The sequence below is a fragment of the Anarrhichthys ocellatus genome, unplaced genomic scaffold (assembly GCF_004355925.1).
Source record: "Anarrhichthys ocellatus isolate YVR2014 unplaced genomic scaffold, GSC_Weel_1.0 scaffold21, whole genome shotgun sequence".
In the NCBI taxonomy this organism is placed as follows: domain Eukaryota; kingdom Metazoa; phylum Chordata; class Actinopteri; order Perciformes; family Anarhichadidae; genus Anarrhichthys; species Anarrhichthys ocellatus.
In genome coordinates this window covers 2,686,107-2,703,402 of record NW_022280051.1, presented here as the reverse complement: position 1 = coordinate 2,703,402, position 17,296 = coordinate 2,686,107, and the positions used below count along the sequence as shown (strand labels likewise).

The 17,296-nt window shown below is 43.9% G+C and overlaps 1 protein-coding gene across 1 annotated transcript in view; it reads right to left on the bottom strand.

Moving 5' to 3' along the window:
- Nucleotides 1-1,221: 1,221 nt before the first annotated feature.
- apaf1 (apoptotic peptidase activating factor 1) overlaps nt 1,222-17,296 on the bottom strand; it is a 25,056-nt gene continuing 8,981 nt past the window's right edge. The window contains exons 19-26 of the mRNA XM_031858932.1: nt 17,108-17,233; nt 16,540-16,659; nt 16,292-16,417; nt 11,959-12,084; nt 10,072-10,194; nt 9,858-9,983; nt 7,941-8,066; nt 1,222-6,293 (exon numbers count right to left, since the gene is read on the bottom strand). Coding sequence (XP_031714792.1) covers nt 6,030-6,293; nt 7,941-8,066; nt 9,858-9,983; nt 10,072-10,194; nt 11,959-12,084; nt 16,292-16,417; nt 16,540-16,659; nt 17,108-17,233 — 1,137 coding nt within the window. The 3' untranslated portion in view covers nt 1,222-6,029. The remainder of the gene's footprint in view (nt 6,294-7,940; nt 8,067-9,857; nt 9,984-10,071; nt 10,195-11,958; nt 12,085-16,291; nt 16,418-16,539; nt 16,660-17,107; nt 17,234-17,296) is intronic.

Genomic DNA, 17,296 nt, shown 5'->3' with positions numbered 1-17,296 from the left:
TGAGTGTGTGTTGTTGAAGTATAGGCCTGTGGACATATAGTTAGAAGTGAAATGTTGACGGGATAAATCGAGAGTCTAAAAGTAGCATTTCTCTATGAGGGGATGGACTTTAAACTAATGAATTACTACTTCATAAAAATGCACATATGTGTTGTTGCATTTTGCCACTTAAATATGTTCTTGTGTAAACAGGCGTTTTACTGTAAGAAAAAAAAGATCTTAAGGTTGTATTTCTGACTTCTGGAACAAGTCTGAGACAGCGGATGGCAACATAACTAGCCTAAAAAAGACGAATGAACACTTTACTGATGTGTAGCCTCGAGAGATAGCACTGAGGTCTTTGCCAGTAAGGGAGGAGAATGGAGGCACATTCACTAATAGCTTAGTCAATCTCATTATATCAGAGTTTTGACTGCTCGATACCACATCCATCCCTCAGAGAGGCTGATGGCTGTCCTTTTTTGCGCAGCCCTGCACCGCCTGCTGCCACGCAACTGTGTCTTAATCTTTGACAGATCCTCCGTCCATCAAATATCTCTTGAGGGAAGGTCAACGCAACCTTCGCTCCTTCATTTCATCACATCTCCCCGTCCTCCGTCCCCGCTTCACTTCGAGACTTGCTTAGAGTGCCGACCGGCTGTTACGGTTCATTAGCCGCGAGGCCTCGTTAGGATGTGCTTAACGATGATGGCAGAGAAAGCAGGGGAGCGACAGACTGAGACCTGACGGGTGAAAGAAATCTCCAGTGGTCTGAAATGGCTTTAAACTGACCCAGTGTGCAACGTAAGCATCATTATTTTAAAAAGCATCACATGCAGATGTGTGATTATTTAAATAGCTTGGGAGCGTTGGGGAGGGCGGCTGTAATCCTAATGGTCACAAAGGTGGACAGACAAAGAAAACGACAGCAGAAAGAAGGTACAGGTGTGAAACAGAGAGAGAACATTAGAGGAGAACACAGAAAGAGCAGGTCTGGTGGGAACCCGGAGACGGAAAAATAGAGAATGAAAGGAAGGGAAGCGTAAGAAGGTGAGATAAGGTGAAATTGTGTTCCTCCCTTGCTCCTCCATCACAGGCTTGGCTGATAAGTGATGTCTGACAACACTGGTGGCAGGGGAGAACTGTCATCTACAACACTCCCATCCATCTGGGGATACACTGTTTGGAAGTGTGTGTGTGTGTGTGTGTGTGTGTGTGTGTGTGTGTGTGTGTGAAAACAGTGAGTTGCTTCCGTCCTGTTCCAGTTAAGAGTTGACATGTTCTTCACTGGGTTGGACGCCATTGATGAATCTATAGCTCAGGTTTCAACATGGTTTCCCTTTTGGTCTTTTAGTTATATGTGTTTTTGACCATTAGTGGCTCCGTGGAGCAATGTTTTGATGAGCAATGTCCCTCTTTTTTCATATCTTGTGCTCTACTAGCACACCAAGTATGCTGCTGTCTTGATGCACATTGCTGCCAACAGTACTGAAGTGAAAATAATATAATTATATTTCCAAAGCAACAACCCTTGGGAGGCCAGGTACAGTCAGTGGTATCACACATTTTTAAGTTGTGGCTGACTAAAATAAGGCTTCCTCTCAATCTCACGTCTTTGCTAGAAACCTGTCATCACTGAAGAAGGTGTCATTTTGATATTGAAGTGACAAAATACTTTGATGACTTGAGATTGCAAGTTTTCCAACAGCCAAGGAGAGAAGTTGCTGTAATATCAACAGATTATTAACAAACCGAATGGATTATGCTTCTGCAACAACGCCTTGGGTGGAGACGGCGTTATCAGAGGTAACGTGCCGTATGAACAGCATACAGGGATTCATATGCACTAACAAGGATTCCTCTCCTAGATTTTAGACCTCTAAAAAAAAAAAATAAAAAATCATTCAGGGTATGATGGTTGCATCATTCACTCCATTCAAACTGAAACAGGAGGACTTTTATGTCTCTGTTCACTCAGTAAAAACACTTTTTTGCCCCTGAGAAACTGTTCCTAATGTAAAAATAGGCAGTTTGAAAGCTCCGTGTCAACATCTACAGCATATTGCCGGTTTGTTTGCAACATGACGACTTGGTGTGAATTACTCTGGGCTGCTGGGCCTGAGTGTGTGTGTGTGTGTGTGTGCGGTCAGGGTGAGCCTTTTCACACCAGCCGCCTCCCTCTCGGATCATGGCACTGTGACAGCTCGTCTCGTAGCCTTTTCGGAGAGTGTGTTTGCGTCGAGGCCAGGTGTGAGACAGGTACAGCCTTTCCTGGCACGACCCGGAGCAGAAGGGAGGAGGACTGATGGGAGTCAGTGTGCGATGTAACAGCCTCTCTCAGAGGGCTGGATGGCATCACTTCATCACACCCTGACACACACAGAAACTTACACACACACACTTATCCGCTCGCAGGCATGTAAGCTTATAATTTGACAACCAAATGCACCACCACAAGCCCATATGTCATGGTTTGTATCATGTGAAGTGAAGAATCGGTGATAAAAGGCGTAAGTAATGTTTAATTAAACACTCTACACAGGTACCTCCACCCAACAGGGGATTGGACAAGCACGTATAGCCCGCTGCTTTTAATTACACTCGCACCATTCACCCGACCATACAGAGGGAGGCAGTGATGAAACAGAGACAACAAGAGAGGCAGACACGAAGCGATTAAAAAAAAAAAAAAAAAAAAAAGGAGCTTGAGAGATGATTAAGGCAGTAGTACTGACAGAGACGAGTAACAAAAACCACAGGGACAAACAAAAACAAAACACACATCACGTCTACGCATGGAGCCTCACGTTGCATCATATCAACCCATCAACTGAGAGAACCATGGGAGACATCACCCGCCGTCACTTCTCCTGCTCTTTTGAGACCAATAACAACACCGTTCTGTTCAGCAGCCGCAACACACTGACTCATTGTGTAGAAGAGCTTCTGATGTTTAGAGCTGCGAGCTGAAAACTCTCCACTGAATCACGTCACGATAACAAACAAACAAAAAAACAAAAAAACATGCCTTCTCTGTCATGTTCTGCTCATTTCGTACACATTTACAAGAGTTCTCTTCAGGAATATAGTCGCATTAAAAATGGTCCATGACATTCGATCATCCAACAAGAGTTGAATCCACTGACTCCGTCTGATTCTTTAGCTGCTAAATGCTCAGCAATCTTTACCAGTATAGTTGCCAACTGTGTCCATGATTGCTGCTGGTGCTGGGCTGGTAGCGTACAGTTGGGTTTTAGAACTTCCTCCACTGAAAATCAGAAACTGATGCTGACGAGAGCGGAACGAGGACAAAGATAAGGCCGTAAAAGCAACAAATGAGCTGAAAGACGCTAAAACGCTCCGTTGAGCTGAGGGGACCTGCAGAGTGGGATAATCATTCTCTGTGGGTTCCGCACTACAAGAAATATTTTCACAATAAAAGTCTTTTAACCACTGTTAATCTAAACATATGGATTACTGCAGCTTTTAGCAGTTTGGTGCTGTTCCTTAACACTGAAGGAAAACAAATAGATAAGTCATTTTCATGGTGATTTCAATATTGTTCAACTAACTTTGTTAATATAATAAAGATGCTTTATGTTTATTTTCAACATGGCTTATTATTATATTATTATGTGGTGAAAATTGATTTCAAACTTCTACTTCCTAAGTAGAACAGAAAAAGTTGTTGCCATGAAGCAAAGCCATTGTTCAGAGCTTTTATAGGATCCAAGACAAACTTTAATATCAATCAGTCTGCATCTATGATCCAAATGCACATTTAATACAATCCCACTGATCCTCCATAATTAAATCTCTGCCTTACACCAGCTGAGGATGAATACAAACCAAATACCCTCATGACGACATTCAGACGATTGCCAAGACCGACAGAAAAATAATTACAACATCCCGTGATTTATTTAGACGTCGGTAAATATTTTATCCGAGCACACTGGTGTTCTTGCTTCATATTCATGTAGGTACACCCTTCCCTTTTCATTGTCATATCTAGAACTCAGAAACATGGACCAGCGATGGGATGAAAGAGGATTTTTTTTTTTATATCAACATACTCACAAGTCTGTTTAAACGCTATGATTTAAAACAGGCGAGCACGGAGATATACGCCTTGGCAGTAATCATTAACACAGATTATTATCATGCTTCCTCACTCTGCGGTCTATATCATCTGTCATAAGAGGTACACACTCTGTCAGGGTAATTACTATGACAGACTGGATGGCCTCTCATAGCTGTCCGGCCGACACGCAGTGCGATTAATCAATCAAAGCTCGCGACGCTGATCCATCAAGTCAACACAACAGAGAGAGAGAGAGAGCGAGAGAGAGCAGGAAATAGAGTAATGGAGTGATTCGTTAGCCAAATCCCAGAATAATGATGACTGTCATAGTGATGTAACAGAAAAAAAAAAAAAAAAAAAAAAGAAGAGGATGAACACTGTATTAGTGCATCAAACACGGCAGCCCCGTCTGTTCATTTGAATATATGAAATAAATGTTAAGTTTACTAAGATATAAACAAATCAAAGGGTATATCAGTGGACCAGACTGTTTGGTTTCCAGGTAAAACAGGCTTCTTACGTTATCATTATTTTACTTACTTAAATATATATCTAATATAAAAACGCTGGACAGACACAGACAAGCTGTTCCCCCCTGCTTCCAGTCTTAGCGCTAAGCTAAGTTAAGCTAATCGCCTGCTGGCTTGAGCTTCATATTTAGCGCACAGATGTAATGGAGTGATCTCACATTTTCCCATCTTACTCTCAGCAAGAAAGCAAAAAAAGCATATTTCCCAAAATATAGAAGTAATGCTTTAAGCTACAGGGACTATTTGAACTCAGCAGACATATTGATGTAATCTATATCAAGATATAATGCATATACACAGCGATGGACATAAATTATCATAACATTTTTGGACAGCCATATTAGTGGACAGTCTGGAACTCAGCCAAAAGTGGCCTCTATTTATCTACATCCTCCGTTTCTTGTGTGCTGCACATCGATTCAAGTGCGACCTTGTGCTCTTTCCTGCTATAAAGGCAGTAAATTCAAACCTTTAAGTCTCTTTTCTCACATGTGATGTCACGCTACGGTGTCTGGTGTCCTTTCTAGCGCCTCATCTTTCTTTTTAATAGCCTCCTGAGGACTTTATTCTCTGCCCTTTAAACTGCATGTGCTGTGTGTACCTTCAGAGAAAAATAATGGGTTTTCAGAAAATTGGAACACCTTAAAATATATATTAAAAGAAACGGTATTAAGTGAAAGAATTACACGAGTTTCTCATTAAGTACGAGCTAATTTTTAGGCTTTGTGACGAGATTACGATGTGTTTTTGCTGCAACTACTGCCTTCAACAGTAACATATCAGTCGACCCACACAAGCAGGTACAAACAAAGGCGCGCATGCACATGTTCGCGCACACAAAACCACCCCACACACAGAATCAGAAGTAATCTGAGGTATAAAGCCTCATCGATCAGAACCGCTCTCCCTTGAGGATTACATCATTGCCCGGCAAATAGCCAATCAGAGCACAGCTGAGACTGTCCGCTCTGTGAACCCATCTCCTGTAAAAGTGAAGGTAATAACACACACACACACACACACACACACACACACACACACACACACACACCTCCCTCGGGTATTGAGTGTTTTTATGTAAACCTGCACCACTGCAATGCTCCTCTGGTTACTGTAACACTGGTGCATGTTGGTGGCATTTGTGCATTGTTTTTTACTGAGACACATCTCACATACACAATGGTATATTGTTGAAAAACAAAAAGCGTTTGAGCGTGGGCAGGAAGAGGAACAGTGCATTTAGGTGCCAAGTGCTCGTCTGTTGCATAATATATTACTTACATGCTGATGCAGTGGATACAATACAGTCCAAGAGGTCATTGTTAAAACATCCCTGTTTGAAGTCCGGCTGGAGGCCTTTTTTACATTTTATTCCCCGCCTCCCTTTTGTCCCTCATTTTCTGCTCCACTGTTGATTATTTAATGAAGGCATTAAATCAAATAGTGATTATAGTACAATATAGAAACGACTCATTTCTACCGACCGAACTACATCTTCTTCTTCCCTGTGACTTTGAGTATCCATACGAGTCCGATAGTCTGTGTGAACATACCTTGATGTAGCCGCCAGTCGACACCAGAAGAGAGTTGTCTGGGGAGAAGTGCAGGTCGGTCACCCAGCCTCCGTGGAGCGAGTCCATGCCGTCTTTACCGTCACGGGAACAAATCCTCAGCAAAGAGCCGTCCTTGACACTCCAGAGCTGCGATGGACAGCCGCACATAATACACAAAATCATAAAGTAAATGTCACTGATGAACAACAAAGATACCCGACATAAGAAATGAAACGCTCAAGACCCAATGTACGGATTAAGAAAACGGCCCGTTCTACATTATAAGTGATTATTAGATATTTTTGGATTCATGCTAGCTTGTGTTGATGTGAGCCGTGGTGGCATTTGATGGCCTGCATCGGCGGCTGGAGGTTGCCCAGTTGTTGTGGATGGTTTAGTCGTTATCATCACATGACAAGTATGGAATTTTGATTATGTGATAACAGGTGGTCGTATAAGAGGAGAGATCATAACCGCCGAATCTTTTCAAGCATGTTCTCTGGCATCAGATGTAAAATCCAAAACAAAGAGAATTTGCACAGATATTCAGTGTGAATCGTAACGAGAAATTACCCATAATGCACCTCAAACGTAATGAAACGAGGGTTGTGCAGCACATCATGTCGATTGCAGCTGTTATGCAACTGTTCACATGCCATGTCCGTTTGACAATGACACATCACACGTACAGCTATATTTAACACTTGGCATGCTTTTGTGCGGAGTGACTCACATTGGTTTCCATAGAAACAGGGGTGAGATTTCAGTGTGGTTTATGTAATTGGATCTGATGGATTCGTCCGTCTCTGACTAATGGAGCAGTTCAGCTCAGAGGCCACCAGAGGGCATTAACCCCTTGTTGACTGCCAGCTGACCGGCGGCAAATCCACATCTTCCTCTTTGCCTCTCACTCAGTCAAACTTTTCAATTACGTTGTGTGTGCGTGTGTGTGTGTGTGTGTGTGTGTGTGTGTGTGTGTGTGTGTGTGTGTGTGTGTGTGTGTGTGTGCGCTTGTGTACAGGCGCTGCAGATTCAAAAGCCTTGGGGATCCAATTTGGCAGCCCGAGTCCTCTCCTTCACCTCCCACTGTCAGACATCTCCTCCTCTTCCTGCTCTCATCATCCCAACTTCCTCGCACAACCTGCACCTCCTGCTCCCTCATCTGAGAAAGGAGCCCTGCCTCCTTCCTTTCATCCCCCCACCCCCCCCTTCTCATGTGCGCTGCAGCAATCACGGTGTGTTAGTAAGCACTTTATCTAAATGAGTGATGAGATGTAATTATGGGGTGATCTCTGGAATAAATGATGACTGCTGTAATTGCGTTTTTTGTATGTTGCATTGCAAATTAGATGGGTTCATACTAGTAACACAGCAACATGCCATTTGGTGTGTGGACACACTGATGCGAGTATCTCGAGGCAGGAGGCGCAGTGGGAAGTCTGTCCTCTCCTCTCATCTGCAGCCTCTGTACTTTCTTCCAGATTACCTCCATCGATGCCTCTACTCTTAACTACCTCATTTCCCTCATGACTCTTAAAATGTTCCGCTTCCCATTTAGTTTCTCCACTTCAGCTGTTTGCATTCAGGCACTGAAGCTGAGGTCGATTTCCAACAATGCAACAGCACTACAAGCCTAATGAGCCACAAGCCATTTTCGTAGCTTCCTCTTCTATGCGAGTTTATAATCTGGCACCTCGTGGCTTTTTTTATTTTGTTTATAGAAATGTCCTGAACACAGCAAAATCAGAATATACAGACAGAGGGCAGGGTCTCTCTGCAGATACAGACACGCACCCGAATCTCTCCATTGTCATCTCCTGTTGCGAGGCGTCGGTTGTCCCAGGAGAATCGGCAGCTTCGGACACAGTCTTGGTGGCCACCCAGTGTGTGGACACACTGCCAGGACTCACAGTGCCACAACTAGGAGCAGAAAGTAACGCGTTAAGAAGACTGAAAAAGCAGAAATCGGTTCTGAAATGAATTTTCCAAAACCAAGAACGTACACATTCTGACTCATTTAAAAATTATCAGATGTATTAGATAAATTTACTTCATTTTCACATTGCAATAGAACTGAAGTGAGTGACTAAGTCCCATAGGAGAGTAATTATAAATACCAACACAGCAGTGTATACCTGGGAATAACAGGTAAAAATAATAATATGTTATATTTCTGGAGATGAAAACAGCCATCACCTGTTAATAGGTCTTATGGAGATAAATAGGAGTTAATAATCGTGCGAAATGCTAATGTTGTTTCAGCTCCTCTGCATCCGAATGATGAAACCGTTAATGACTTCTCTCTCACGCTTTTGTTTCTCTCACTTTGTTTGGATTTTCCTTTCTTCACTTTCTGTCCCTCATCCACTGTTCTCTTTCTATTCCTCCATTCTCTCCCTTCCCCTCTCTCTCTCTCTCTCTCTCTGTGTGTTCCTTCCTTACCCCCCGATCACATCCTGTGCGGCACAGAAAATAACAGAGCTCATAATTAGACACTTCATCTGGCAGCCGGCTAACTATGTCTACACACACAGTCCCATCCTTCTGAAGGTCAGTAGAGAAAGAGGAAATGGGGGGGGGGGTAAGAGTACGGTGGAGGAAAAGGAGTGAGCAGAACTGAGAACTCTGCATCTTTTTGTGGCGCTCAACAAAAGACCCTCATGGCTGAGCCTTTTGCTCTGACCTCTAGATAGATGGAGACCGGGGACTTTATGTTTGTGTGTGTTTTCAGCTACCAAAGCCCCTACTCGGTCTGGAGAGCAAGGACTATGTGACTGGCTGCTTACCAGCCCCATAGCACACACACGCACACACACACACACACCTCAATTATCATCTTTGCCAAATCCATAAAACACACATTCTCTCTCTCAGTACCGTCCATTGACAGAAGCCAGGTTGGCTGCTGACCCAGTGGCTGTTCTCTAACAGCGAGTGTCGACCAAATCCAAATTCCCGTGTGAAACTCGGTGGCAGTGGCTCTACGTCAACTGCTTTAGCACATGCCAGAGAGCGGCTTTGCGATGTTTCTAATACTGGACATTCAGGAACAGGGGTTGTCATCCGTGGTTGAACACTGGACAGAGAAGTATAAATCTAACGGCGCACCACAGCCCTGTTTCCGCGATCCAAGGAAATGAAGGACGTCGAGAGGGAGCCAGAGTTCGGCGTGTACTGTGCTATGTACTGTCCTTTTTTTGTGGATGATGAGTAGGAAGAGCGATGATTTTAGAGCTGTTAGGGGAAAGATTGAAAAAAAAATAAATAACAGCCCGCTGAGTCTGTCAAAGTCATGGCAAAGTCAAGCCAGGCGGTGTTGGTAAACGGCAACCCGGGCAAAAAAAATACATCCAGACCTGGAGGTGGGTTTGTTGCCAGGCTGGCAGGGTCAGCAAGTCCACGAGCTGCAGTCAGACTTAATGATCACTGGACCTGGGTGTAGAAGGACGGACTGACCTGCAGCTAACTCACCAGGCCCAAGGCCATCTGCTGCACGCTGATCTCTACGGCCCCTCGCCTCCCTACTGGAGAAACGCAGTCCCAGATATCACCCACAGCCACGCGTCGGTGTGTATGTGCCGTAAGTAATGAGCTCAGACGGCAGTTCGAGGGGGAAGACGCTGATGTGTAATAGGTCACGTTGTTACTGGCAGCACAAACAGATATGTCTCATCCCGTGAGCATGTGTGTGTGTGTGTGTAAGTGATGAACCTTAGCAGTCTTGTCAGCAGAGGTGGTGGCGAAGAGGCATCCGTCTGGCGAGACGTGACAGGACAGGACGGCTCCCCGGTGAGCCTCGATGTCCTGCAGCTTCTCTCCACTTTCTAGGTCCCACATCTTTTAGTGGGCAAGAGAAAGCGAGAGATTATTTCCTGTATGATTTCATGCAGATGTTAGCTGTATTGTGAGTCTGTGTGAGCTTCACCTTGACGGTACCATCGAAGGACCAGGACAGCAGTCTTGTGTCAGTGGAGAGCAGAGAGAAGCATCTGACCTGTTCCTTGTGACCCTGCAGGACTTTACACTCGCCAGACTGCCAGCGCCACACCTACAGGCGGCAACAGAGAAATACATTTCCACCGTTACAGTGTTTGACAAGTGTTTTTGATAAGTGACAATGATATCAGCACGTGCCTGTGCAGCGGTCTGCGAGTATGTAATTCTGCAGACTTCCTTGGGTTAATCACCCACAATATTTAGCATCCGAACAGAACCAAAATGCCCGTCTGTAAGGGTTTAGCAGCTTAACATAAATTGTATTTTGGTTTGGCATTGTCTAAGGAGCAGTCTAGTCCGGATATTTTTAGGATTCGTTCTGTTTTTTTAAGCAACTTTACAGGATGACATATTGGTTTTGCAGCAGCAGGGCTATTGAGGGAAACTTCTGGTATTTTTCAACCCGGTTCTTTTCATAATTGTGACCAGTTTCAGATTTCAGGCTGGGTCATATTTGTGTTTCCCAAATCTTAAAGAGCAGAAGTCAGACTGGATACAATTCAAAGAATAAAATCCAGGTTAAGAAATAATAGAATTTTCCTTCAGATACAAAAACATTATTCATGAACATTTCAATGACAGGACATAAAAGCAAGGGCAGAAATATTTCCAGTCCTCTCAAAAATGTCCCGGAAAGAAAAGTGAAGAAAAAGAAATTGCCACAAATTAGCAGTGCAGCCTTGTGTGCTGTAGAATGTATGTATAGTAGATCAGAACATTTTGTAATGGTCTTTGTGTCGATTTTTAGATTTTCTGTCTTGCTGATCACGTCCCAGCTTAGATGTGCTCGTTAAAGCATCTGTGGAGTTAAAACTATGGACCCGCACATCTGTCTGCTTGTTTTATGAAAACAAGGGTTCAACTGAGCTCCCAGATGGGGGGCCGGACAGACAGAATCAGCCAGATCATCCCATCAATCATGCCCTTGTGTGCAATGTTACACCTTTTCTCCCTCTGAATAGAATCTGTCATTGGCCCAAAGGTCAGAATCCATCACCAGCCAACATCAGTGTCATTTCATCTCTTTACATTCACTGCGTGTCTGCATTAACATCTAAATACACACTACCATTTCCGAGCGAGCGCATGTCAAACAGCATGAATCTGAATAGCTTCTGAATAGCTTCTGAATGAGCGGCGTACGGTCCGAGAATAGCGATGGCACAGGCAGCAGCCGCATGAATACGGAACAAGGTGCTGCGTTGTCGGAGACGGATGGAAGTGCTGCAGTGGACGGTCTGTCAGCAAAAAGAAACGATGGAGGAGGAGATGAGAGGAAAGGGGGAAATGAGCAACAGAGCATGAACGGTGGGGGTTGACAGACCATAACGGCCCGAAATACACACACATCCTCACGCACAAACACAGATAGCTGCACACGGGACGGAGATAAAGAGCTATCGAGAGCGGCACAGCCGAAGGCAAAGAGAGGGAAAAACGGAAGGAAAGGAGACAAAAGAGGGGGATGAAGAATGGAGAGGTGAAGAGGCAGACAGAGAAGCTGGTAGAGTGTTACAGGTCGGGGAAAGTGGAAGCACCACCGCGGCCTGAAACACTGAGGGTGAGGGATTCTGCAGAGTAGGCGGTTTTACTCAAGGTGAGGAATGGGGATGTGGGGCAGAAAAATAATTAATAGCAGGGAAGAAAAATGGACGCAGGTTATGACAGGAAATGAAAGATCATGCCATGAATTAGGCAAGAAAAGATGGTGAGGATGAGAGCGAGAGGGTGATGAATGGGAGGAACAACAGAGATAAACAAAAAGCAGAGAGAGAGGAAGGGAGCAACAGGGGGAGGAGAGGAGTTCAGCCTTTACCCTTATGGTGGTGTCCTCGGAGGACGTGATAAGTGTTTGGCCGTTCTGGGTGAACAGGCAGTGCAGCACCGTCTTGGTGTGTCCCAGCAGGGTGGCCAGGAGCTTCCCAGAGGGCACCTCCAACACCTGGAAGGAAGAAAGAAACACTAGCACCACATGTATCCAAATAATCAGCAAGAAGACGGAGAGTTTTCGGGCTTGGTGAGGCGTTAATAGGCACAGTGGTGCTAACGCTAATGCTTGCAGGCATTGGGTTATAAATAAAAGCATTGGACAAACTGACATTATGAAAAGATGATGGTGCTTGATAAAAAGTCAGAGGTACACCAAAGTTATTGCAATTCATCCTGAGGTAAACATGAACGTGTGCGCCACAATTTGAATGCCAATCCATCAAATAGTTTTCAAGATATTTCACTAAAACGCAAAGAAAATGTACATTTTCTGGTGATACTAGAGGAGAAATCAGGGGACCACAACTAACTGTACAAAACTTCATATTAATCCATCCAATATTGTGGAGATATTTCAGTATCAAAGTGGTGGGCTGACCAACCGACAAACAGAAAGACAGAGAAATATTGCCAACCATAGAGCTACAGCAGTAGTTTGGCTTGAGTGTAGAGAAAATGGGAATGCCGGTCACTGAAAGCTCTACTGTACCAAGAAATCATACTCTGGGTCTAGACTATTTATGCAAGCCTCAAATGATAGTTATGTTTGCCAAGATACACTCAGTGAGGAAAAGTTCCCCCGGAAAGTTTCCTAAAACAATCCTGACACAAAGTCACATGTTGAGGGAGGAGGGCTGAACTGCTGCTGCTGCTGGCCTGATGGTGATAAGCACATCAAAAAGACAGCGGGTGGAAAAAGTGGGAGCTTTGAGCGAGACCGTTCAAGACCGCGGAGGGCTACCGGGGGTCTGACAGCCCTCAAAGCCGGGTTTGAGAGAGATTTCGTGAATACCCTCTAAAAGGTCAACTGGATGGTTGCTCACACTACGACCCAGAGGCTTCAATAAGTCCTTGATAATGAATAAATAAATAAATAGTTTAGGCGTGCTAGCGGCGTGGCTCTATAGGGGGTATGGGCAAAAGGCTATGGGCGCCAAATGAGGGGAGAAAACTTTATTCAAAATGTACAACTTTTTTTTCCCTTAAAAATACTATTTTATTACTAGTATTTTTAAATATTACAAAAAAAAGTCCACAACATAAAAATGAAGCCTATTATATATATAGGCCCCATTTTCTGGGTTGCCTGCCTGTTTGAGGAATAACCTTTAACATCATTTTGAGAAATATTGTGTGTGATATGCCTTCTGCCTCTCCGTGTGAGTTTTTTGGCTGCGATTCAAGCGGCACCAGCTAAAAATCTTGCCTCGGGCACCAAATTGGTCGGGGCCGGCTCTGGCTCAGGTGGTCCACACTGAAACATCTCCACAGCTGTTGGATGGGTTGTCATGAAATTGGATTTTTGGACATTAATGGTACAGGATGAACTATCATAACTTTAGTTATACCTTCACTGCATTGTGAGCATGTTAGCATTAGCTCAAAACAACATTGTTCCTCAATGCAACACAGAGCCAGTAGCAGGGCTGAAGAATCTTAGTCTTGTTAATGTGTTTACTTCTACTAAATATTACGTCAGGACAAATATCTGACATTTCCTTGGAGGAGAATCATATTAAAAACTATAGCCATGGATAATGTTTATCGGTTTGTGGCAGCCTCCGGATCAGTTGAATATTTACGACGACAATGAAGGTATTCTACTTATCAATAACAAAGAAGGCTAATTAAGGTATTATGAGGTGAAACATGGGAGTAGATTAAAACTGCAATTATAAAATCTTTTGCGGCACTTCCATCAAAGCCTTCCATTTTTCTTATTAACCTCCAGATAGATTTTTCTAGTGAAAACAAATACTCAAATTCAGCTACAGCCGAGTCAGCAAGTTTGTATACGTCACAACAATAAACAATCATTTAAATTGATTTAAGAACAGGGAATAAAGCACAGACTCATGTGAAAATGCTGAGATGAAATAAGTCCACCTGTGGTTTTGAGAGTATAACAGAGAGACCCATAGCGCTTGGGATTTTACCAGCCACTAAAATATTTACATCTCAGAGGAGAGGGTTGAAATGTCTGAGCAGAACAAGCCTCGGGGCACGCCAACCATGTTTGTCAAGCTCCACGTACTGAGACGCAAGTTTCAGAGCCCAAGAGAGAGAGAGCGCTTTGGCCGAGATTTACACATTGGGCTCGAGGATTTATGGGACGGTGCAGTCAGCAAAAAAATGGCTGAAGGGTGTTTGGTTAAAAACAAATATAAAAGCAGGCTAATGTGAGAGAGGAAAGATGGGGGAACAGTTGTTTTAAATACTTCTACCAAGGGAGCAAACAAGTTACGGAAGCGTTGCGTAAGTCATGTGAAATCAAAGAACAAATGATAAAAGCGGTGAAGGGATGAGGTGGTCGGTGTTGAGGCTGCATGACGAGACAGTAAGAACGCACAAGATCCGCTCTGTGGTGCCTTTCCTCTTACAGTCATCAGGAGCATTTTGAAAAAATGAAATACACACATACTGTGGACTCACTATACATGTGTGTGATTTCTGGGTGATTCCTGGAGGGAATACACATACAAACAGGTATTACTCTGTCCCTACCATACCTGCACGCTGCCCCTGTACAGCCCTACAGCCAGCATCAACCCCCCGAAGGAGGTCAACAGTCATCGGATCCTGCAGCTGACTGTCCTCAGTACCTGACTAGCTGTGAGCCCTGCTGCCTGGCACAGAACACACACACACACACACACACCCACACAAATACACTTTTCCAATCATAAAGAATCACACATTAACTTTATGTCCTCGCCTGCACATCTTACATGATATTCTGATAACACGTCGGGTATGTCAGACTGACACTGAAGTTGATGAATTGTAACTTATTTCTCCTCTTTTTAAGGGAAAAGGAAAATGATCACTGCAGTGGTCAAAGGCACCAGCGATGCCTGCAGCTAACACCGGGGCTCCCTCTGGTGTCTGCTCACGGGCACTACAACAAAAACATCTGCGTGGACTCAACGACGATTAAAAGGGAATTAGGTTGTATCTGAAACTGCTGGAAGTAACTGATAAAGTATCAAAAGTTGATTGATTGCACAATTAGTTCATTCATTGAACTATAAAATGCAACACAACAATGTTGGTTTAATTTTGACGACTATTCGATTTTTGGATGATTTTCCTAAAATAAATGAAGCTAATGATGCTAATATGGTGCCGGAGACAGCGGTTACAGGAACCATTACCGTCAAATTATAGATCGTTTAATTAACACAGAAAGACATTTTAAATACGTTTGTGTGTATTTTCTGTGCATCGGGTATCTCATTATTCTTCAATGCTCTTTTTCATCCCCTCTTAGTTTTAAGAACTCCGATGACTAATCATTTGTTCTTCTTGAAGTCCTCGTGTCTGCTAATCCTTGCCTCTCACATCTCTGGGGCCAGGAGGACAGCTGTAATTAAAGTTATTAACCCGTGTGTTCATTATGACTGCAGGACCTTTCTAATTAATTGGAGTTGCGCTCTGATGTAGGAGGCGGGCCTGGCCGCAGCAAGGATAACTCAGGGGTTATAGCTTTTCGACAGCATGGGAACTTTCTGGGACGTCCACTACAGTTGCAATGTGTGCATAACATGCAACAGAAACATGCACTCGTAGACGAAGAAACACACACCTGCCACAGTGCCGACTAGGACCTCATTCTCTGCCTGCAAACAACAATTTATCACCGAGACAAAGAGCGCTGGAGCGAGGAGAGCATGGGGACAGGCAGAACAAAGGGGGAAGGGAGATAAACAAAACAAAAGAGGGAATAAAAAAAAAAAAAAGGTGGATGACAGAGATGGTGAAATATGAAAGTAGAGAGCAGGAGTGAGGAGTGTCGAGAATACAAATCACAGGTAAAAAAAAAGAAAAAAGGGAAGGCAGAACAGCGAGGAGTGGAGTGAGATGAAAGAGGTGCTTTGAGTTGACGCACAGCTGACAGGACAGATAAAAAGGGTGATGGTGCTAATGTCAGATCTGATGACTCAACATGGGCTGTGAACACACAAAAAGACGCAGCCTCACTCACGCTCTCATACTTTTTTGATTTACATTGACGTTGGTCAATTTCCTGTTGATGAATCGAGTCGTCATTTCAGCATCAGCGCTACAATGAAGTGTCTAAAATTAAAGTTAATTCAACTTATTTTTTCCTGCCATGTGACACATACAGTATGTACTGTAGGTCTGAATGTGTTTTCTACCTGTACGGTGCCATCGTCCTGGCCCAGGGCCACAGCAGAGGGCTGTGTGCTCATACACGTGCACCGGATCCTGGACGGCTTCTCCTCCGACTGGAACAGCACTGATCCCGTCCTGCCATCACGTACCTGACACACACACACACACACACACACACACACACACTTGAACTCAAAGAAAACAAGGTTCATCCAGCCCACCGCCTTCTATTCATTCAGTCAGTCTCTCTTCATTTTCCCCTCCAGCTCACCTGCAGTCGGTTGCAGTTGTCTGCAGCTGACACTGTGATTCCTTCATCATTGAAGAGAACGTCAGAGTCTCTTTTCAGGCAGACAGCTGAGGAGGTGTGCACCTTCTTAGTCTCCCATAACTACAAGAAACACAGGATAGGAAACAGGCTTGAGTATAACAGAATGTCCTAGATTACTTCTTTGTAACTTGCATTCACACAGAGGAGTTAATCTTTGGTGAGAAAACCTCGGCATCAAATTAGTTTACATAGTCGGCGATGTTGCTCATCAATGTTGACAGCTTTCACTTGCATCAAAATATCATTTACTTGGATAAAAACATGTTTTTACTGCCTTTCATTCACACAAAATAAAGTTTGACAGAATCTTTGCACCAAAAGCAACAACATAATTCCTGCGCTGAAACTTAACAGCTGGCAAAGAGTCAACTTTTCACAGGCTGTGATTTCACAAGCGGTAATTAGAACAATACTGACAATATCTGTGCAAGAAAAGCCGGTACACTAATAACGCAGACACAGCACATCACACACACACACATCACACATCACACCGAGTGAGTCTTACCCTGACAGTCTGGTCGTCAGAGCAGGAGAGCAGCTGTGAGCCGTCAGGAGAGAACTGGACCCGCTGCACCCAACTCAGGTGACCGCTGCAGTCAGCCATCTTCTTATTGGCCTCCAAGTCCCACAGCTGGAAGACACACACATATGGACCACTGTGCACTTATTCACCAATAAATAAATAAATAAATAT